Source organism: Cnephaeus nilssonii, assembly GCF_951640355.1.
Source record: "Cnephaeus nilssonii genome assembly, chromosome: 17".
Lineage (NCBI taxonomy): Eukaryota > Metazoa > Chordata > Mammalia > Chiroptera > Vespertilionidae > Cnephaeus > Cnephaeus nilssonii.
Genome location: NC_137088.1, coordinates 36112362 through 36135843, shown reverse-complemented (window position 1 = coordinate 36135843; position 23482 = coordinate 36112362). Strand labels below are relative to the sequence as shown.

General features: G+C 46.4%; 1 protein-coding gene across 1 annotated transcript in view; it reads left to right on the top strand.

The window, feature by feature from the left end:
- SLC6A11 (solute carrier family 6 member 11) overlaps positions 1-23482 on the top strand; it is a gene marked incomplete at both ends in the record, with an annotated part of 103501 nt that overhangs the window by 26242 nt on the left and 53777 nt on the right. Inside the window, one exon of the mRNA XM_079794961.1 lies at positions 866-998. Coding sequence (XP_079651087.1) covers positions 866-998 — 133 coding nt within the window. The remainder of the gene's footprint in view (positions 1-865; positions 999-23482) is intronic.

Here is a 23482-nt window from a genome sequence, read left to right as displayed (position 1 = left end):
ACAAACATCCCAAAGATCTCAGTAGCTTAAAGCAATGGAGTTCATTTCTTGCTCACACAACACTTCTGACACAGGGTGGCAGGCGGGTTCATGATATCACTCAGGAGCTCGGGCTTCTAGAGGCTCCATCTTGACACTTGCTTCTGTCATGATCAACAGCAGAGGAAAGGGGACATGGTGAACCACACCACCTGGCTCTGAAAGCTTCTGTCTGAAGTGACATGGATGCCATTGGCCAAAGTGAGTTCAGCAGGCCAGGGTGTGTGATCTCCCCTGCAGTAGGGACCTGAGTGTTTATGGACACTCCTGTGATCTCCCAGGACCCTGAGGTGTGCTAGGGGCGTCTTGGTCTAACCCAGTGGTTGGCAAACTGTGGCTCGCGAGCCACATGCGGCTCTTTGGCCCCTTGAGTGTGGCTCTTCCACAAAATACCGCGTGCGGGCTTGCACATACAGTGCGATTGAAACTTCGTGGCCCATGTGCAGAAGTCGGTTTTCGGCTCTCAAAAGAAATTTTAATCATACTTGGCTCTGTTGACTAATGAGTTGCCGACCACTGGTCTAACCAAAGGCCTTGCACTTCTCCCATCATATCCTTACCATGTTGCACTGTGAACCATCTGCTAACTGAGCCCTCTTTCCCCCCCATGGAGTGACTCCATGAAGGCAGGGGACTGGGTCTCGATCCTCTCGGAGGCCCCCACCCCCAGCCCTGGGTTTGGCTCAGAGGATGCTGGGTGAATGGTGGATGGTGGGTGAAGGAATGAGCGGGCTATCCCTGCCCCTTTGTGGAACTAGCTTTGCTCAAGGTTCAGTTGGGGCGGGCCTTCTCCAGCCCCTGTGACCCATGGCCTTTTCTTCTGCAGGCGCCGGGTCCTGGCCATCTCGGATGGGATTGAGCACATTGGGAATCTCCGCTGGGAGCTGGCCTTGTGTCTCCTGGCAGCCTGGACCATCTGCTACTTCTGTATCTGGAAGGGGACCAAGTCCACAGGAAAGGTAAGAGGCGCATCTTCAAGCAGCTAGTGCAGACAGCTCACAGGTTACCCAGAGAGTGCCAGAGAGTTCACGTTGCCAAGACCAGCTCTTAAGTTGGGAGGTAGGAGGAGCACTGGACAGGGAGTCCACTCAGGAGGAGCCTAGAGCTAGAATCCCAGTCCACCACTTATTTGTCTCACAGCTCAGGGCTATTCACTTCTACCTTCTGAACCTCATTTGACTCATCTGTGAAATAAAAAAGCCTTATCCTATCTTCTTACTGAGTTGAGAGTCAGTAAAGGGGCACGTGGAAAGGGGCATCAAAGTGCTTTGAAAACCAAGAAGTGCTAAACTCGTACCAGGTAGTTTTTTGTAATTTAGACATGTGCTCCTGATGTGTGCTAGTGCAGGTAATACCGGCTGCCTCCACCAACCCACCCAAGATCTCACCTACCTGGGGTCTGTGGAGGGAAGGGCAGACACTTCCATCTCGTACTTTGCTGTGCCATTTACACCATATGGCCCCCAGGGTTGCAGCTCCTCAGTAAAGAGAAATGGGAGAAGACAGTGGCTCTTAACTGTCCCGGGTGTGGCTCCTGCAGTCATGGCTGCTGGCTATAACCGGAGGCACAGCCGCACCTAATGGCATGGAGGCTGGGAAATATAGGGGAACACAGGGACATCTGGTGAGCATATCTCTCTGTGCCGCAAGGATCAATAGAGGTTATGAACGTGTAGCTCATAGTGAAGTCCAGGGCACTGATGTTCTTTTGCTTTTTGTTTTTTAAAGAGAAACAATTTCTAACATTTAGAAATTGGGAAAATTCATGTGGGAAAAAAGAAATAGGATCCTGGCATCCCATGGAATGTTGCAAGATTTGGCAATACTGAACTTGCATGCCTACGTGGCAGAACGTGGCTGAGGTAGCAGCAGCCACCTCCTCAGGATACGTGGTTGGCTTCAGTCCCTACCATTCCCTATTGCCCCTGATCCTGTGACTGAGCATCAATGCCATTATTTTCCTCCTTTGTGCCACTCATTTTTTTCTTGTGGAAAAGAGGAAAATGAAGTTTTTCTTATACCTGGGTCACCCTGACCAACCACATCACTCCTTGCCTGCCTGCTTCTGGGTAGGCAGTTGCTCATAAACTTGATTATAAGCTACTGTCTGGGGTCAGGTGCTGGAAACAAAACCTCTGAGAAAACAAGAACTTGTCAACTCTGCGCCCTTTTACAAAAGATGTTCCCCTCAGCTCCCCCAATGGTAGGTGGGATCAAGAGGAAAGTGCTAGAATGTTGGAGATGGGTGGACCTACAAGAGGGAAGTTAGGAGAGCACAGAAGAGCTATCAACAAGCCCTTTGCTGTAAGCCAGGAAGCTGAGGCCTGAGGAGAACAGGATTTTTCTGGTTTTCCAAATATAAAAAGCATTGCTTTCTTGATCTTCTTCAGAATACGTACACATCACTCCTGTCCCCCTCCTTGCTGCCTCTTCTGGCTAAAGAGGAGGCGAATGACTGGAGGGGTTCAGAGCCAGGGTCTGGAATCAGGATTCACATCTCAGGTCTGTTGCTCACTAGCTGTGACCTTGGGCACATCACTTCCTGATCCTCAGTATCCTCTTCTGCAAAACAGGGATTGGTAACTGAGCTTGCCTTATGGGGTGGTTATCAGGAGGAAATGCAAGAATGCACATCCAGCGTTTAGCAGGGTGTGTAACTAATAGTAAGGGCTGAGTAATGGTGGGTTTTTAAAAAAATCTTGTTACAAAAATAAAATTTATTTATTCAAGAAATAGTTTCTGTATATCTACTCTGTACCTAGCATTATTCAGTGGGTATTTAAAGATGAATAAAACACAGCCTCTGCCTACTCAGCTAACAGGGAAAGTGCACTGTGAACCATTGAAGGGAGGAGATGTGATGGCTGGTATTATTACTGCTTCTCCTATGATTACACATCCTTGGGAGTTGATGCTGAGGCCAGCGGGGCTGGGCTGGGGGGCATTGTACCTGGTTGCAGGGAGGGGTTGGACAAGGTTTTGTACATGCATGTGAGTGTGTTGTCCATGTGCACATGTGGACTTGAACTTCCCAGGACAGGGCCGTGGCAAAATTTGGATCCACTTAGATCTTAGAAGAAAGCTCAGTTCCACAGTGCCATTGGCTGGGCCTTTGAGCCTGTGTGTTAGAGAATTTTTATTTTTTATTTTTGTCTGAGAATTCTGATACAGGAAGAGTTTCAAGTAAGGACTGGCAGGCCACATTCTTGGGGATTTCAGAAACGGCATATGGGAAGGGAGGGAACATTCTTTCATGGCCTTCTGCTCACTCCACACTCTGTTAGGGGCTGTTCATCTACATTAGCACATGAATAACATGAACTGGGGAGATATTGCCTCTGTTTTATAGGCAGGTGGAGACCCTAAGGCTGAGAGGTTGAGTAGCCTGGCCAGAGTTACATGGCAAGTTTGTATCTCAGCACTGACCCACCTTGCCTGTCCGTGGACTCAATTAAAATTTAGAACGTTGTGGTGTTTTGAGTGATGTCCTTTCACACGCCCTCTCTGAGTCTATTTTTTCTCATCTCTAGTAGAAATGGTAATGATAGCAGTAGTAATAATATTTCTAAGTAGTAATAGGTCCTAGTTATCGAGTACTTCACATGCCCATTGCATTCAAACCTGGAAACTAGCCCAGAAGACAGGGGCTAGCATTATCTCCATTTTACAGATGAGAAAATAAAGCCCGGAGGATTTAAGTAACTTGCTCAAGGACCCTTAGGAAAGAAGCAGAGGGCCAGGATTAACCCCAGGCCTTGGTGATCACATAGCCTATGCTGTGGATGAGTGTACCCTCAGGCCTGTCATCTGTGACATGGGGACAAAGACAATTTTCTTATGGGCTGGTTCTGCAGAGACAATTAATGCAATAGCTTAACACATAGTAGGTACTCCATGGTTGTTTGTTGCAGCTGGATCTAAATATGCCTTTAAGGGAAATGCTGACATCAGATGAGCTAAGTAAGCATTTTCCTAAAGGCTGTGTTTCAAGGGCTCTTCCCGTGCTCCATGCCCAGGACCAGTGTGAGCACCCAGGATGAGCTGGGGTTTGCTGTGAGATTCCTCTGAGTCTGTGTGTTCCATACCTACCCTATTTGATGGATGAGGAAACAGGCTCGGAGAGGGGAAGGGACTTGTCCGAGGCCACACAGAGAGTGAGTGTCAAGTGTTGGATCAGAGAGGAGAGCCTGGTGGCCCCGTTCTCCAGCTATTTATAAATGACAAGGTTCTATGGGTCAAATCTGACATGTTTTGAGAGACTAGGGATCCCTGGGTTGGAACATGGGCTCTTCAAGAGAGGGTTTGATGCTTTCGTTACTGATTGTTTTTCACCTCACCTTGGACGTGAGCCCAACATCCAAAGGTTTTTGGGGGTTCTGTACAAAAACACCTAAAAATAAACATCGGGTCATCTGAGTCTTCCCGAGTGGGCAGAGGTCACCCTGCTTCTCACCTGCTGGACCCTGGCCAGAGCCGCTTTCATGAAACTGTTCAAGGAAGGAGAACCCTCTCTCCCCACTAAGTTCCAGCCCACTTCCTATATTCAGACCTCGGCAAAAACGTCTGAAATTTTAAATTTGAGAAATAGTTCCAAGCTCCCTCTTTCTCCAAGGTAATAACTTTAATTCAATTCAATGAGCATGACCCTGGCTCCTGGGGGCCTATGTTTTAGGCTCAGCCTTTGAGCAGTTGGTTGTCTAAGTGGGGGTTTGGGTTCAGGTCACAAATAAGTAGATCACTGGTGAGGCTGTGACAAGGCCACAGGTGAAGGCCTGGTAGTGCTCTCCAGGGCCCAGCAGGCAGTGCATTGGCCCAGAGGCCGCACTGGCACTGGCATTAGCACCTCCTCCCGGGACACCCTCTGCAGGTGTCCTTTAGCTCCACGCTCTCCTGTGCTCTCCTCAAGCACTTTACAATCTTCTGGTGCCACAGAGGTTGGCATTCAGCATCCCCCAAGTCAGAGCGAGCAACTGCTACTCTCAGAAAAAGCTGCCTCCGGGATGGCAAGATGCTAACGAGGGGCCAGCTTCAGTATGAGTGAGGTGTCCCATGCCTGCTGCTTTTATTCATTCTACCTTTGTAGAATGAATTCCACCTGTGTCTGGGGCTCCCTGCAAGTGCTGGGATACACTGGAGAGGACAGTTGAGGGTTCTGAAATACTTGCTTTCTTTAGGAGGAAACTTTCAGGCGGTTTGTAACTTGTCATCTTCTGGATGACAGACAGTTTCATTCTTAATTGGAAAACGAATAATTGAAATCAAGTGACGAGAGAGAACATGAAGACATCTTTGTAATTTTCCTGTGTCCTTGGGTTGTTTGTGTTTAAAGACATTGTAGGGCATATTTAGGGTTACAACAAAACTGAACAGAAGGTACAGAGACCTTCCATATGGCCCTTGGGCCCACACATGCTTAGCCTCCCATATTATCAACATCTCTCACCAGAGTGGTACATTCGTTAGAACTGATAGACCCATACTGACACATCGTAAGCACCCAGAGTCCATGGTTTACATTAGGATTCTCTCTTAGTGTGGTACATTCTGTGGGTTTGGACAAAGGTACAAGGACATGTATCTATCATTATAGTCCCATACAGAAGAGTTTCACTGCCCTAAAAACCTGCTGTGATCTGCCTGTTCTTCTCTCCCTTCCCCATCCCCTTGTAACTACTCATCTTTTTACTGTCCCTATAGTTTTGCCTTTTCTAGAACATCATGTAGTTGGAATTATATGGTATGTAACCTTTTCAGATTAGTTTCCTTTACTTAGTAATATGCATTTAAGGTTCCTCCATGTATTTTCGTGGCTTGATAGCTTATTTCTTTTTATCATTGAATACTATTCCATTGTCTGGGCCAGTGGTCGGCAAACTGCGGCTCGCGAGCCACATGCGGCTCTTTGACCCCTTGAGTTTTTAGCAAAGGCCAGCTTAGGAGTACCCTAATTAAGTTAATAACAATGTACCTACCTATATAGTTTAAGTTTAAAAAACTTGGCTCTCGAAAGAAATTTCAATCGTTGTACTGTTGATATTTGGCTCTGTTGACTAATGAGTTTGCCGACCACTGGTCTGGGCGTACCACAATTTATTTATCCACTAGAGGCCCAGTGCATGAAATTCGTGCACTGGGGGTGGGGGTAGGGGGTCCCTCAGCCCGGCCTGCAGGAGCCCTCAGGGGATGTCTGACTAATGGCTTAGCGCTGCTACGGAGGCAGGAGAGGCTCTTGCCACCTCCACTATGCTCACCAGCCATGAGCCCAGCTTCTGGCTGGTCAGCACTCCCCCTGTGGGAGCGCACTGACCACCAATGGGCAGCTCCTGTTTTGAGCATCTAACCCCTGGTGGTCATGCACGGCATAGCGACCTTTTGTTCTGCTGTTCGGTCGATTTGCATATTAGCCTTTTATTATATAGGATAGGATTTACCTTGATGGACATCTTGGCTACTTACAAGTTTTGGCAATCATGAATAAAGCTGCTTGTAAACATTTGTGTTTTTACATTTAAGTCTATCATCTATTTTGAGTTAATTTTATGAAGGATATAAGGTCCGTATTTAATTTTTTTGTATGTGGATAACCATTTGTTGAAAAGACTGTCTCTCTCTGTCCTTGTATTTTTTATTCATCAAAATCATCTTGTCCATCTCTGCCCCCAGCTTCTCTCCCTGAGCTCATAAGCCTGAAACCAATAATTTTTTCCCTTATATTTCATCCAATTATTGACCAAGCAAGTCTACTTTAATCATCCTATTTAAAAAAAATGGATTGTCCTCTCCATTTTTGTTGTTCAACTATCCACTCACACAGCCACGTGTTTAACAAATACTGAGCCCAGTACCTCCGGAGTGAAAATTACTTTTAGAATTCCTCATTTGTACAAATACATTCCTGGCATGCAGAAAGATACAAATGAAATGCTTTGTATCCTAACAATAATTACAAGTAAATTTAAGGTGTCCTTCTCTTTATTCTGTTTTAACATATAACATGTAAAGCAATTTTACGATTTTGTGAAATCCCTAGAATCTGCTATGCATATTTGTTGAAGACTGAAAAACTAATCATTACTGTGTCCTTCTCTTATAACTTTGCTAGGCCTTCGTCTAATCCATGGTGGATAAGCAAACTATGACCCGAAGGGCCAAATCTAGCCTATGGTCTGGTTTTATAAATAAAGTTTTATTGGAACAGAGCCACATCCATTCCTTTACATGTTGTCTATGACTGCTTTTTTTTTTTTTTTTTTTTTTTGCTACTACAGCAGCAGACTTGAGTAGTTGGGACAGAGATGTGTGACCCACAAAACCTAAAATATGCACTGTCTTATCCTTCATTAATCTGTTACTAATTCCTGTAGACTATTTGCCATTTAACAAGAAACTAACGTATAAACTGCTGTCCCCCCCGCCCCCAAGAGCATGGACTGTTTCAAAACTGAAAAGCTACAGTGGTGGTTTGCAATGGAGAGCTTTTCTGAAGGATCATTGAAAGTTCACTCTAGCCTTTTCAGCGCCCAGTTTTTATACCCAAAAGCTCATTTGCTATGGATGTTGCCTATTCACTCATTCGTTCTTTCACTTATCCAGTAAGTGCTTCTTGTGTGCCTACTATGTGCTAGGCACCAGGCTGGGGCTCTTTTCACTGATGAGTGAAGCAGACTATGGAGCTACGGCCTGGTGGAGGAGATGGAGAACAGACAAGTCATAGACATGCTATGGACAGGAGAAGGGAGGCTGTGAGAGAGAAGGATGAGGACAGGGGAACTCCTTAGAGGGGTCAGAGAAGGCTGCCTTGAGGAGGAGTCTTCATCTGTGATGGGAAGGGATTGCCAGGTGAGTAGCACATATGAAGTTCTCAGGTGGGAAGGACTTGGTAAATTTGAGAGGTGAAGCATGTTGGCGCCCAGGTGAACCTGATGGGGGCATGCAGAAGGCAGGAAAATCAGCAGGGGTCATACCGCACGTGCCATGGATTTTATTCTAAGTGCAGTGGAGAGACACTGAGTTTTTAAGCAGGGTAGCGTGACCTGATTTTCAGCCTTAAAAGCTGGCTCTGGTGGCTTATTGTGAATGGATGGGTGAGGGATGGAGAGGCTGTGGGAGCCCTGTTAGTGGGTGACTGAGGAAGAGGTGGCAGTGGAATGGAGAGAAGTGGCCGGATCAGAGACACCTTTTGGTGTGGCATCCTCGTTCTGCAGGACCTGCTGCTGTCCTTTGACTTTTGAAGGGTGGTGGCTCATCCAGCCTCTGGCCTGGATGCTGTGCCCTCTGAAGGCAGCCATCCTTGCCCACCAGATAGTCACAGTGCCCCTTCAGGCTGCCCCCACTCCCTCCCCAGCTGGCTCCTATGCTTTGCTCTCTCCCTGCCTGGTTTCTTCCTCTGTTCTCCTCTTGGTGGTTGATTTATGGATTTTTCCCCCTAGTTTCCTGGTCTCCAGGAGCAATGGTTGGGAGGGGAGGGTGCTGAAAAAACAATTCTGGTCCCTTCCCCGCCTCCTCCTATTGCCACTTTAAAGGAAGCTGCAGGATTAGCCGGGATTTTAAGAAGAATCCTGCCTTTTCACTGCTTTATGGCTCTGTTTTTATTCCTTTCAGAGCTCTAGGACACCAAGGCAGGAAAAAAGAAAACACACGCGCGCGCACACACACACATACAGAACCAGCTGCAAATAGCTTTGAACTGCTTTTTTTTTCTTTCCCTTCCTTCAGTCACCAACAAGTAGAGGAATTGAAGGTGGAACAGGACTCTTAAATAGCCATGTTGTCTGCATGATGAGTTTGACCCAGGTCCTGTTCTAAAGTCCTTGCTCCATTAATCCGTTGAGTCTTCACAACTACCCTATGAGAAGAGTATGATTATTATCCCATTTCGCAGATGAGAAAACAAAGGTTTGCAGGGCTTAAACTGCTTGCCCTAAGATCATGAGGCATCAGAGCCCATTGGGGTCAGGGAGGGTCAAGGTGGGGCCCCTTGGCAAGGGAGGCTGCCTGCTCAGTCTGCCTGCCCTACAGCTGCCAGATGTAGATGAAGCCTTGGAGGGGCCATGGAGGCTCCTCCCTTCAGAGTGTGCCTTTTCCTCCCTCCCCCAACTGCCACCAAGGCTGGTTGGAACTGCCAGCAGGAAAATTTATTCTTCAGGAGCACCCTATAAAGTGGCTAATGGATTCAATGAGGCATAAAGCAGGAGTGAAGGGGGCAGGGGAAATAAAAGGGAAAGATGTGTGAAAGGGAAGAGAACAGGCTCAGGAAAGGAACTGGGCAGTGCTGTCTCCCAGCCCTCAAGTGGTCTTTGTTGCAGCCTGAAGCAGGCAGGGAACGGCGTTGGTGGCGGGGCTCTCCGGGCTGGCTAATGTCTGCATTCAGAGAGGAAACTAGAGCGTTCATGAGATGCATGCAGAGAGCCCAGGCGGCTGCGGAGAGGTCCCCAGAACCCGAGGACACCCAAAATCGCAGCCGCCCAGGGGCCTTTGTGCTGAGTTGGGCGCGCTTCTCACACAACGGTGGCTCGGGGAGAGCCGTAGATTGTCACATTAAGTCAAAAGAGTTTAGCATCTTGATTCAGCCCTTTCTTTGGCCTTGAATGACAGCGTTTCACCTTTAGCGGGAACCCTGGCAGCGAGGAAGGTTGGAAAGGGGGGAAGCTTTGTGACTCAGTAATACTGTCTTTATTAAAGCACAAAGGCCCCCCAACGTCCGAGTGGTTGCTGGGTGGGAGGGGTTCTGTAGGGCTGGCCGCCTCCTGAGAAAGCCTGTGGGGCACTGAGAGGGGCCCTGGTGCAGGGAGGCAGTTAACTCTTAGGGAACACCGGGCACCTGGCACTGCAGAGCCCGCACGCACGCCTGGGTCTCCTGGGACGGGGGACCCACCCTCCTGTGTGGCAGGCACAGAAGAGCCAAAGTGGCTGTGGGCTCAAGGCCAGGCCTAGTGCAGTGCTGTTGGAAAGCTAAGCCAGGAACGAGGGAGGTATTTGTCTTGTGCCTACTGCACTAGCACTGTGCTGAGCACTAGAGGAGAGGGTTAGAAGACTTGTCAGCTGTGTATCTTGCCCTCAAGAATTGTGCCAAGAAGATAAAGACAGAGATAGCCAATGGCAGGAGCCAACATTTGACATTGAGTCCGGCCCCACCACTTGCCGGCTGTGTGATTGAGTGCAGGCCACCCTCACCTTCTCTGGCCCTTCACGTCACTTCATCTCTCTGGGCCTCAGTTTCCCCTTCTGTCAAGTTAACGTGACAAGTTCAGTGATCGGGGTGGGAGGTATGCTGGTGTCACTAGTAAGAGAATGATTGAGCTGGGGGTGGAGCTGGCAGCCAGAGCCCAATGCAAAGGGAGGAGGGCATGGGGTCAGCATATCCAGGACGCTCTGGGCAGGGGTTGATGTATATGTGAGCCAGCTCTGACAGATGTGTGGGAACAGTGAGGAGAAAAGGCCCAAAGAGGCATTTGGGGGAGTAGTGAGAGATGACAGGGGCCTGGGCAGAATGTAACCCAGATGGCCAAGCAGGGGGCTGGCATGTTAGGGAGACACCTGCTTGCTGCTGGCCAGTGCAGTAGGAATTGACGATGTCCGCTGTCTTCCTCCAGAGTGCCTGCTAGATACCCCCTCCCTCCCCACCCCTGTTGCCACCTGTGTCAGTCAGCATTCAAGCAGAGCAGCAGAACCAGCAGGAGATCTATATTAAGAGATTCAGCATGAGGAACTGGTGATTGTGGGGTTTAGCTGGACAAGTCTGAAAGCCGTAGGACAGGATTGAACTTTCTGGCAGAAGCCGACAGAGCTGCCCAGAGACATAAGTTCTTCATTTGGGAAACCTCGGTTCTGCTCACAAGGCCTTTCGCTGATTAACCCTTTGCACTCGCTTTTTTCTCGATTCCTTTATTCTACTCGGGATTTAATTTTTTAAATACCCCAGATTTTACAAAGCGCGGCAGAAGAATAAAAAACTGGAGTTTCTTTTCATACAAACTTATTTATTTGGATTTTTTTTTATATTTCAAATTATTGATACATTCAAAGAGTAATTTTAATCTCAACATCCGAGTGCAAAAGGTTAAGTCAGGCCCGCTAAGCTCATCTAGGATAATCACCCTCACTTCAAGCAAACTGATTATGGACTTTAATCACATCTACCAAACACCTTCATGGCAACACCTAGATTCGTGTTTGAATGACTGGGGACTGTAGCCTAGCTACCTCCCACATTACAGAGCCTCCCATCACCTTCATCCAAGTGTGCCTCACTTCACACCTGGATGATGACACTTCACACCTGGATGATGACACAGTCATTCACTCTGCCATGTGCCTTGCCCAGACCCATGCTGCTTGTCAACCACTGCCAGACTCAGCTTCCTTACTATGGCTTTCATTGCATGACTTCCCCTCAGAACTCTCCAGTAGCTCCCCATTGCCTACAACAAATTTAAAAATTGCACAGACAATATTATAACAACAGCTATTTCAAAGCAAAAGAATAGTCTCCCCAAATTGTTCACATGTTGCCCTCTGATTACATATAATCATAGTTTATATCTCATTTGATCATAGCATGTTAGAATTAAATATTTTGCCTTTTTAAGCTAATATTCCATCACAGTGTTTCCACCCATTTTGCCAAAAGATGATCTTTAAATTCCATTGAGTAAATATCCCGTGACATCATAAACTTCTATGACTGTTAGACCCTTAGGATATTTAATTTTTCCAGGTCATTGAAAATGCTAAAGGAGATATTTTATGTAGAGGGGTTTCTTTTCCTATGGGAGATCATTTTGTTAGGAAGATTACAAGGGGTGAAACCTCTGCCAGAATCTCCTGTTTATCTGCCCAGAAAAATCTTGGTCCACTACCTACCTCCCCTGCTACCTGCCTTCTCCTCTAGGATGCCTTTTCCCCTCTCTCCCTGACGTTCTGCTCATGGTTGCAGGCCCAGCTCATATCCTGTCTTGGCATTTGGGAAATGTTAGGGTTGGATGGAGGAGATTTAAGTCTCCCTCCCTCACCGCATAAAATGATTCTCTCAGACCTGCCTCTCTGTCTCTCTCTTCCTCCCTGTGTTCGATGGCAGAGGACTGGCAGCACATAGCCTTATTCCAGCTCTTGCTTCCTTGTCCACTGTTTTTTTTGCCCCACCCTGCTGTCTTGCTCCTCTAGGAACCCTTTGTTGGCCCCTCCCACCCGCCTCCTCCTTGGTCTTCTCTTGCAGGCAGCAACATCCAGCTGACCTGGGTTTGCTTCTCCTTGTCTTGTGACGGCTATGCTTGTGGGCCCTGGGGAGATTTCTTACCCTGAGAGGCAAATATTTATTAAGCGTGTCCTGTGTACCGTGTCCAGTGCCTGGGACTGCAGATATCTACTCTAAACAAGTTTAGAGGCTAGAGTGTAGGCAGATAAGTAAACAGGCAGTTACAAAACATCCCTGTGCCTGGGAGAAACTTGGCCCAGAGAAGGTAACATCAAAGCTGGTTGTGAGATATGGATGGTTATTAATTACCCAAGGATAAAGGAGAAAAGGGATTCCAAAGGAAAGGAATCATGTACAATGACCCAAAACTAGCGATATTCCTTTTTCCTCCCGCGTCTCTTTCTTTTTCCTTTCCTCTTTCCTTCTCCTTATACGTGTTGAGTGAGCATCCATTGCATATCAAGGGCTGTTATGCATTTCTTTGTCCTTAGGGTGAGCCACGTGGTGCTGGGATGGGGCCTTTGTTGGTTAATTCAGTCAACTCACAAGTGTGTGGTACCTGTCACCTGCTAGGACCTGCTTGATTGATTGGAGCAAAAGTTCAAAGTACCTCCTGGGAGTCATACAACCAAGCCCTCCCCGCTGCCCATGGCCAAGGAAACAGCAGAGGAAAAAACCTGTCCTATGGGAAAGGAGTGAAACATGAGGCAAGGTCAATGAGAATTGTCTGTGATCCCATGTGCAGTTTGTTGTAGGCACAAGACCCTTTCCTGAGGAAGAGAAGCAAATGGAAGGTGATGGCAGGTCCATGGAGGTGTAGGGGGATGGAAAGGGGTGGTCAACAAAGTTATGGAGTCAGATTGGCCCAGGTTCAAAGCTCAGGTCCTTCCCCATGAGCTAAGGCCGTGGTCGGCAAACTGCGGCTCTCGAGCCACATGCAGCTCTTTGGCCCCTTGAGTGTGGCTCTTCCACAAAATACCACGGCCTGGGCGAGTCTATTTTGAAGAAGTGGCGTTAGAAGAAGTTTAAGTTTAAAAAATTTGGCTCTCAAAAGAAATTTCAATCGTTGTACTCTTGATATTTGGCTCTGTTGACTAATGAGTTTGCTGACCACTGAGCTAAGGAAACATCATGTGCAGAGCGCCTATGTGTGCCCAACATTGGGCTGGGCACTCTACATTCATTATTTAATTTAACCTTCATAGCAGACTGTCCGGTGAGTGTTAGCAAACCCACTTTATAAATGAAGATCCTGAGGCCCAGAGAGGTAAGTGATGTACACAGGGTCACACAGCTAGTGGAGGAGTCAGGATTTGAACCCAGGTCTGCTAAGGTGGATCCCCAAACCAGTGCTTTTCCCACCAGGGCATGCAGAGCTGTCAATAAGTGCTAGTTCCCTTTCTTGCCTGGGTGAACATTCACTCACCCAGTAGTCCGAGTGCTCGCCATGTGCCCAGCACCATTGGTAGGCAACAGGGAAGCAGACGGGCAGAAGAGAGCAGAGGTGGGCGGACATGGGCTTGCGTCGCAGCTCTGCCTCTGGATTGACCTTGGGCTTGGGCCTTTCTTTGCCTCTGAGCGGTTTCCTCAGGGACAATACGAGCACCCATCTCACTGGACTGCTAGAAGGGTTAAGTGAGGTGATGCATGATGCTGGTCATACAGTAGTCACGCTAATCACCGTTGCTTTTATTTTATTGCTCATCATTTTTATAAACCCTTTCTTCCACTTTAAAGATTTCTCAGTCCAGTGGGGCAGTAGATTGGATTTACTCACCTGAAGATAATTAATACGATTTGGAGAGATAGATTAACTGTCAAATAATAGCAGAGTCAGTACTGGTCTGGAGTTTGGATATGGAGGTTACTGTGTCCCGGGGTGGTCTGGGAAGGCCTCCTGGAGGATGTAGGATGTGAGCTTCACTTTGAAGGGAAGCCAAGTGGAGGGGCTGAGCTGAGCCTCCCAGTGGAGGAGGGGTAGGAAAGGGAAGTCACGGGTGGCTGTGGAGGTTGGGAAGCGATGGGCTGGGCCAGATTTTAAGTTAGGGGGAGCACATGTGCCAGAATGAGGTCCTGTGGGCAGTGGGAAGCCATTGAAGGTAACTGAGCAGGGATGTATTTTTGGAAAGTAGAGGGAGCACCGACACGCCTCACACTGTGCTCTATGCTGTGGCAGCAGCTGTTTTCCTTCGTTTGACAACTCCCCGTGTGTAATGAACTAGAACCCCCGGTGAGAACATTGGAGCAGATGATAATTCATTCTGCAGAAGCCAGACCCAATCTTTATCCTAAATCCCAAGTATGTTGTGTCACAATTGAGATTGACCCAGTATGCTGATCATAATACCATCAACACCAGGAACCAAGTGCTCACCCCACACCAGCCCTGGCACTGGGTCTTTCACAAGCCCTGAGGGCTGCTTAAGCCCCTCACAGACCCAACGCCCCTTGTTTATGATGAGGATTTGAACACCACATTTACCACCCTGAAATGTAACTCATAAATAATCTACCTGCACAGGTAAGTTTGAAAAAATCTATATAATACCCAACTATATTTTAAAGAAAAGCAAAAAAGGAAGCAACTTACAATAAAACAAAATGTGTTTCACTATGTAAATGCTCAGGCACACTCCAAATGTCATGGAGTAGTCAGGTGCTGGCCCCCACCTGGAATGAATCATTTGGATGCAAGACAAAAAAGCCAAGATTCCATTGAATAGTGTTAGTATCTTTTCTCTATGATTTCTATCTTGAAATAGAGCTAACTACATATATTAGTATAGAATCACCACAAGTACAAAGGCTGCAAATGTGGACTGATAGAAGGGTGTTGCATTGGCCTCTCAGATTCCACTCAGATTCTGTTGCTGTTAGTGACATGATTTTGTGGAATAATGAACAAAGTTTGGTAAAGTACTGAATAAAAGAGTATAGCCTTTCCTCAATTTACATGCTAATTGCATTTCTGGAAAACCCAGTTTACATTAAGATGAGGTAAAATATGCTTTGAAGTTATATGTAAAACAAAGTTCGATGCTAGGCTTTATAATTATAATCAGCTCCCTGTCCCCCCTCCCCCCTTACACACACACACACATACATACACACACGAATGTCTGGTGGAACATTTGAAAGTCATGAGAAACAGCGCAGTTTTTATTGTATGGGAATTGTCCAACACATTCATTGCAGGGTGGCCAGCTTTCCTAGTTCTTGGTCATTAATGCCATACCTGTCTTTGTAATGATCTGAAATGCCCCCCTCCCCACCATATCTCCAGTTGCCCCGTAGAAGACAGGACTGCTTTTGTGGCATCCACTAATTCACATTCTATCTAACTTTAATAACAACCCTCTGAAAGATATTTTCATTTCTGTCTTATGCCTGTGCACATGAGGCTTAGAGAGGTGCCGTGATCTGCCCAAGGTCACAGAGCTGGGTTTGGAGCCCACACTACTGTAGCACTTAATACTGCATTACTGCTTTATGGGGCCATGTGCCTTAAGATTAATTCACCATTCACTTATTAAACATCTCCTGGGTTCCAGGCACCCTGATAAGTCCTGGAGACACAGAGGCAAATATCCAAGATGTGGTCCAATATGTAACATGTGGGGTAGTCCAGAGAGAGAGAGATGGAGAGGTTAAGAGAGCTAGAGAGACCGCACGTGGGGTCAGAAAAGGCATAGGCAGTGTGACCAGAGCAGGCAGTCCTTGAGAGGGAACAGAGAGGCAGGCTGGATTGGTGGTCGGGGCCATCTACAAAGGGCTTGTAAATGAGCCTAGTTATAAGTTGAGAGCAATGGAGGGTCACCAAAGGGTTTAAAACAGAGGGGTGATAGGAACAGGCTCTTCTTAGAGAAAGGTCACTGTGATTGTGGCGTGGGGAATGGGCCTCTGGGAGCCAAGGCCGGACTCCATGTAGCGGTTGTTCAGCAGACAGCTTTGAGATGGGGGAAAAGAGGGTGGGCTTGAGAAATAAGCAAGTGTGAATCAGCCCCCATGACTGAATAAAGAGGGTGAAAGAGCCAAGTGCTAGGTGAAACCCAGGTTCCTGGCTGGAGTGCTTGGTGGCAGGGCCATGAGGTGGGAAAGGGAGGTTTGTCTGGAGTTGATGGAGTTATGGTCTCTCTGGGGAACCATTACGTTTGCGATGCCTGTGAGACTGCAAGTGGAGATGTTTGGGTGACAGACGGGGATGTCTAGAGCTCAGGAGAGAGGGATATGGAGTGGAGTCTTGAGTCTGTATGTTAGGATTTCTTTACCTGGGGCTCACAGATGCTTCAAGAGGCCTCTGAAACCCTTAGAATTATAAGTTAGGGGATCATGGGGATATGTACACTTTTCTATGGTGAGGGTCCATATCTACCATCTGTGTTCCTCAAAAGATGAGAATCCTCTGATATGCCATATTTCATTATGTTATATACCAGGAGCTACATAATTCTTCTAATTAAAAAGGATGTTTATCAGAAGCAAAAATACTTCTAGCTAATCTGCTCTCCATGGCTTTAACGTTATTCCTTGTGACACTAGAAGGAACTACACCAGATTTTTATTGCTTTTAAATTTCTTTTTCTCTTTCCAAGGCATTGGCAGATTCTCCTGTCTGTTGGTATATCATGTAAATTATAATAGCAGTCAGTTTGCATGTACTGCAGTAACATTGTAAACAGCTTCATCCACTCGTGGGTATCTTCCTTTCTGAAATCCATGAAGTACTTGGTTGTTTCTTTGCAATGGTGTGTATTTGCTGTAGTGTCAGCTGTCACCTCCGCCTGTTTGTGTGCCTTTCTGCAGAACCATAGTGTAATCTTTTCAAGGGACATTCTAAACATTAAACAGCAATTGCTTTAAATTAACGTAATTTAAAATATTTTAAGCAACAAAGCTTGTAACTCAACTGAAGTGATGATATTAAGAGCATCCTATAACCCAGGGCCCCTACACTCAGAGCAGTAACTGCATTGTGCCTGCCGCCTGGGGGACATTCTGATTTCAGAGCTAATAAGATGCAGAGTTCTAAAAACATGCATTGTAAAGTTGATGGAACCGAAGCTCTGAGAACAGGCGGGACACCCAGGGAGAGAAGGCAAGAGGAGGGCAGAGGGGTAAAGATGGGACTTGGGGAGCCCAGAGGAGGAGGAACCTGAAAAAGAAGCTGGGTTTTCTGGGAAGGAAAAGCCAGGGTGGTAGGGCCTGGAGGCAAGGAGGAGAGGGAAACTCCACTGGCACTGGCCATGCTTGGGTTCAGCAAAAGATCTATAGGGCAGTGAAGCTCAATTTTGTACTTCTCCCTTTCGAAGGCTTTATTCATGAACAGAGGTAAGAGAGAGAAGCTGAAATCAAAGATAACACAGTGGAGTTATAGCTTGGATGACAAGAAGGGGACATAGAAAGAAGAGCAGATTTGGGGGAGAAAGTAATCGTTTTGATTTTGAGTATGTGGAATTGTAGTTCTTGGTAGGAAATCGAGGTGGACATACACATAAGGGAGTTGAAAATATGGGTCTTAAACTCAAGAGACACTGCTGGGCTGGCGGGAGAGATTGAAGAGCATCTGCAGATTGGTGGCTCTTAAAACCACAGGAGTACATGAGAAAAGCCGGAGAGTGGATAGAGAGAGAACGGGAGTGGGACGAGGCCAGACTTCTGGAAAACAGCTAGAAATCTGCAGAGAGCAAGCTACCCCTGTGAGAGCCAGGGGGCAGGGCTGGCTTCTGCTCTGTGTGTCCTCTGTGCCTATCACGGCATCTGGCACATAACAGATGCTAATCAAAGTTGGCTGGCTGATTGATTGATTTGTTGATGGAAAGAAAGAGTGAGGAAATGAACCTGTGAAAGATACTAAAAAATTAATGAGAAAAGGAAACAGAAAACCAAGAAGCATCTAATAGGGGAAAGCCTTAAAGCTGGAAACTGGGAGAAGGGCAAGCGCTAAGAAGCTATTAGGTTTGACTTAATAGGGGGGCCTGGTATCCTCTGGGATGACTGCTGAGCGGAGAGGTGGGAACCAGAAGATGGATCGCCATAAACTGAGGCAAGAGCAGGAGGCAAACACAGATTCTTCTTTGAAGAAATGAAGCTGTTTGGGAAGGAGCGTGTTGCAACCAGCCTGGGTGCCTGGGAGGGATCCATGTTGCTCAGGATGCCTGACAGACAGGAGGCAGTATGTCATAGAGATCAAGCGATGCTTGCAGGATCCAGGCAGCTCCTTGCTCTTTTTGGCTGCAGACACAGTCCCTGAGCATTAGCTGACTCTCCTCTCCACACATCCATCACAAGTGGGTTGAGGGCTAGAGTAAGAGGACATGGAGTAGTGTTTCTCGCCTGCCAGCCTCCCGGCACTGGTAAATCGCTGTCCGGGATTTAATGGTGCCCTTGGTCACCATGGCGACACCAGCCTTCTAGTCCAAGAGAGATGGATGGGGTTTAAATCATGATTAACCAAGGTACCGAGTATGTTTTCCAGGCAGTAAATAATAGCTCCTAAAGCCAGTGTAAGCTTGACTGGGCACTGAATGGAATATTTATGTTGCTTGGGCTTGTTTGAGGATTTGTGTTCATTTTTGTGTTTATGGTGGAGCTATGTAAAAATCAATAGCATTAATTCTAGCTAATCTTAATTCACCATGAAATAGGCTTAAATAGTAGACTGCCCCATCCACTGATTTTAAGATATCCTGTGGACATGGATTTGGATTGGGCTCAGCCATCTTAATTATCGTGGTTGCTATTTCAGTATCTTGTCACTTCGGGCCCAGCGTCCTTGCCACCATGCAGAGCTTGTTTCTTTCCCTGGAGGTGATGTTTCCGGCTGAGGTGCCCTGTGTGCACCATGTCTGACCCTTCCTGCTTGAAGGAATTTATTCGCACAGTACATTCTAGATCAGGATTTTTTGGAGCAAGACAGGCAGCCTGTGCCCCTTCAAAGCTCAGCTCCAGGAGGACCTCTCTAGCCATACCTCATCTCTCTGTGTCCCTGAGCTCCCTGCTGCCGTCCACTGTGTGGTCCATCACTGAGCTGTCTGTGTTTTGCTGTCAGGGTCCTGGCTCACTCATTAGCAAGCTCTCTAAAATCAGACCATGGCCTGGACCATAGTGAGCTCAATTAAATAGCTGGTGAATTGAATTAAACATAAAGTTCTTGACTCTTACATGGTGAGGCTCAAGTGAGAGCAGGGATTTACACTGAAGGCCCGTTGCAGACACATTGGATTATATCCTGTTTTGTTCTATTCATGGTCTCTGGGCTACTGAGGTCTGAATGTGTTCATTCATCAACTATTTACAGTCTGTGTCGGCCTTTATGAGATGCTTTCAGAGCCTGCATAGATGAGTAAAGCCCTTATCCTCCAATAGAGCCCAACCTAGAGGGAAAGGCAGGTGTATGAGAAGGTGGAATATAATGAGGGTCATGTAAAAGGAGGAAGGGAAGCTGGTTACTAAGGGCTGATGTGTCAAGTTGCAGAGCCTGGTGCTGTGTAGACATTGGCTCATTTAATTCTCACACTTACCATGAGAGGTGAGAACTGTTATTCATAGTCCACACTTCTAAAAAGAAACCATGTTACTTTGCTATATTATTATTTCCACTGTATAGAAGAAAATATTATGACCTAGAAAGGCAGTAACTTGCCAAAAGTCAGTCACATACACAGAAAGTGTCGGAGGCTGGATTTGAACTTGGTTTTTCTTATATCAAGGCCACTCTCCATATCTGAATGCCATATTTCTCAGTGAGTTGTAGGCTGTAGAAGGAGCATTTCATCTAGACTGGATGGCCTAGTGCTGAAGTGCTGGAAGACATGGTATTTGAACTGGTCTTGATTTTGATAAGTAGAGAAGGTGCAAAAGACCTTCCAGGTGAAGGGAATGATAAAAGCAAAGGCTTGCATGTAGGAAAGTACAGGGTTTGTTTAGGGAACAGGAGAAGATGCAGTGTGAAATGAAGCTGGTTGGATTATGGGGACACTTGAATTCCCGATGGGGCTGTATAGTGGTTCAGTGCAGGCTTTGGAGTCAGAGGGATCTGACCTTGGATCCTGCCTTTTTATTTTTAGCTGTGCAACCATGGGCCAAGTACTCAACTTCTGTGTGCCTCTGTTTTAGTTCTGTAAAATGGAAATGATAATAGTTTCTATCTTGTGGAGCTGGAGAACATAAAAATAAAGCATGTAGACCCAACAATAAATCTTAGTCCCATTCTTATGTGTCTGATCTTCCATTTCTCCTGAACTGAGCACTTTTCCTTCTTTGCCCTCTACTTCCAACCAGGATATCCATGATTACTAACCAATAAAGTCATGGAATCTCAGGGTTGGAACAGGCCATGGGTATAGAGGATCTTTATGGCCCAACCATTAGCAAGAAGAAAGAGTAACACAATTCCCTGGGCTCTTAAGATATTTGGTTTCTTGCCCACAATGCCCCAGCTCCTGAAGATGCCTCGTTGATCCATTCCTTCCCTTGGGACCCATTAGGGCTAGGAGTAGAATTCTGGGATAGGTATCTGAGAATTCTCAGCAATTTTTCTTCATAAGCTACTCTTGAGCCCCCTTCAACTGCTTACCCTGCAACAGGGAGCCCCCAAGCTCCTTTGTTGCTAGGTTCCTGGGGCCTCACAAAGGTTGATGATGCTCACTGTCCTTGGCTTCTCCCAAAAGTCTAGCCTTCCCCCTTATAGAGCAGGCTTTTTCCTTGTCATGTATGCATCTGTGATGAAACAGCTGGGGCCCATCCTTCCCTTCAATTCAACTTTTGAAGAGTCCCTTCTACCTTTTAAAATTGGTTTCATTCGTATATAATTTTTTCCAATTCATCTAAATACTGTCTGTACCCTAGCCCTTCCACTGCCACAACTGGTGGATGGAGTTGGGACTCCAGAGGATTCTTGTTCATAATTGCACTTACTCCTATTGCCCTCTGGCCTTCATTCCAGAGCCTGTCTGCTACAGCTCCTCAGGATGACTGTGTATATACTAGTATGTCCCTTCTGTCCTGAATGTTCTTCTTATTTCTGGGTCCTGTTCACCCAGATTTTCCCAACTAATGAATTACTGCCTCTTTCTACCAGCCTTCCCCTGCCGCCACATTGCCAGCCACTCCCATTGTTAGGAAGAGGATTCCATAAGGAGTTTCGGGAACCAGTTCTCTGCCCACCGTCACAGCTGAAGCTGGGCTTACTCCAGCCTCGCTGTTTGCATTCTTGAACACCCAGATATGTTGTTCTCTGCTGGCCAACTCACCCGCTGGGCTGAAGGGACACTGCTTACTGACCCAGTGATGGGCAACAAAGGCAATCTAATCCTTCCAATTATTGAACAGTGTCTGTGTCTGGTGCATTGCACAGCGATCTCTAACCTGTGTTCACATCAACCTTTGAAATAGGCATCATCCTCATTTCACAGGGGAGGAATGTGGAGGCTCTGGAAGGTCTCAGAGACCTTCTAACTCATGCACTTGATGATGGGGTCCACACCAAATTGGCTACCACCCTGTCAAGCTCATTCTACACTGACAGAGAAGGTTAATGCTTACCAAGAAATGATGATCTCTTTGGCTGCTTTGTTCTAACCACTCTTTTAATTTTACTGATTAGGGCTTTCTGGAGACTTCCTGACCCTGTTGCCATTCCTGGTTGACTCCAGGTTTAGAGGATGGTTGCTCTCAAGAGCCCATCTTCAGAATTTTCAGAAATTTCTCCTCATGTCTGAGTAAAAAGGAATAGTATGAATCATCTGGGCTAATGCTTTTATTTAAAGAAAAATAGTACAGACTTCGAGTGGAAATAGGACCTACCCAAGATCATGGAGGCAGTTGGTGGTTAGATATTTAAATTACATGTTTGACTGCCTAGAATGGAGACCTAAAAGAGTAGTAGTAGAAACAAGATAGTTTATTTCTCTCTCCTATAACAGTCCAGGTATAAGCTGCCTGCTTTACCTTGGGTGTCACCCTTGTTTTCATGATCTAAGACAACTCACTACTCGGTCTTCATTCCAGCCTGTGGGAAGGGCGAAAAGAGAAGGATAGAACACAGCCCTTTCCTTTAAGGACAGTATCTGGAAGTTGTACATGGCACTTTCATTTGTATCTGACTAGGCAGAACATAGTCACATGGCCACACCTAGCTGTAAGGGAGGCTGAGGAATATTGCCTTTATTCTAGGAGGCCATGGGTCTAGTTGAAGATTAGAGGTTTTATTATTGTGAAGGGAGGAGAGCAGATCTTGGGGGAGGACTCATGGTCTCTGTTGCTGTGATAGAGTGGGGACTAGCACCTGGTCATGCCACCTGGCTTTGATGCCTCCCAACTATAATACTGTTTCTCATCACCTTCCCTCATTTCCTTCTCAACCCAGCTCAGAGATGATGCCATGAGACATACATCCCAAGGTGGGCAGGTGTTTTAGTATATTCTTTTAAGCTCCACACATGGTCTAACTCTCATAGCTGATGACAAACTACTTGTCATTGCACAAGAATTAATCACTTTAACTGCCCATGGAATTATTGCTGCATTGCTAAAATGCTGTTACCTCCTTGGATAATTAATATCTTCACTAAAACATGACTCTGGTCACCTATTGGAATTTGGTTGTTTAAAATAGAAATTTTTTCCTTATTTATATTTCTTTTAGAATTATCTAAAGATGATAGAAGTGGTGAAGAGGCAAACGTGTCCATGGGGCTCTTCCTTCTTCATATTCACATTTCCCTAGCATCTTGTTCCCAAGGTCAATAAAATCTTAGTGAAGGTTATGCCAGACTATTTGGTACCTGCTGTAATGTTCTTACCTGGGAATTCAGGTAGTGCTCTCTCAAAAACCAAAGCAGGGAAAATCTGTTGGTATTCAAAAGAATGATTTTCCAAGGATTTGATGTTCAGTACCATGCTTTTCAGCCATATGGGATAAGCAGATGTCCAGATAGAGGCAAGCCTGGCTGGAAGGGAAGTGGGGGAGAACTGGGCTAACACAGTATATTTGAGGTTAGGGTTAGTGGACAATGATGAGTTACTGCCCAAAGTCAGTAAGCTGAACCATTGAGGTTAAGAACAGACAGAGGGAGAAGATGGAAGTTGAAAACAAGAAGGTATTGTTTGGCCAGAGCACAGTACTTGTGGTAGAGATAGCAGACTTCGGATCACTTACAGCTCTGTGACCTGGAGCAAGCCACTCCAATCTCTAATTCTCAGTCTTTTTTCTTTATCTGCAAAATGGGAATAGACTTATTTAAGTGGTAC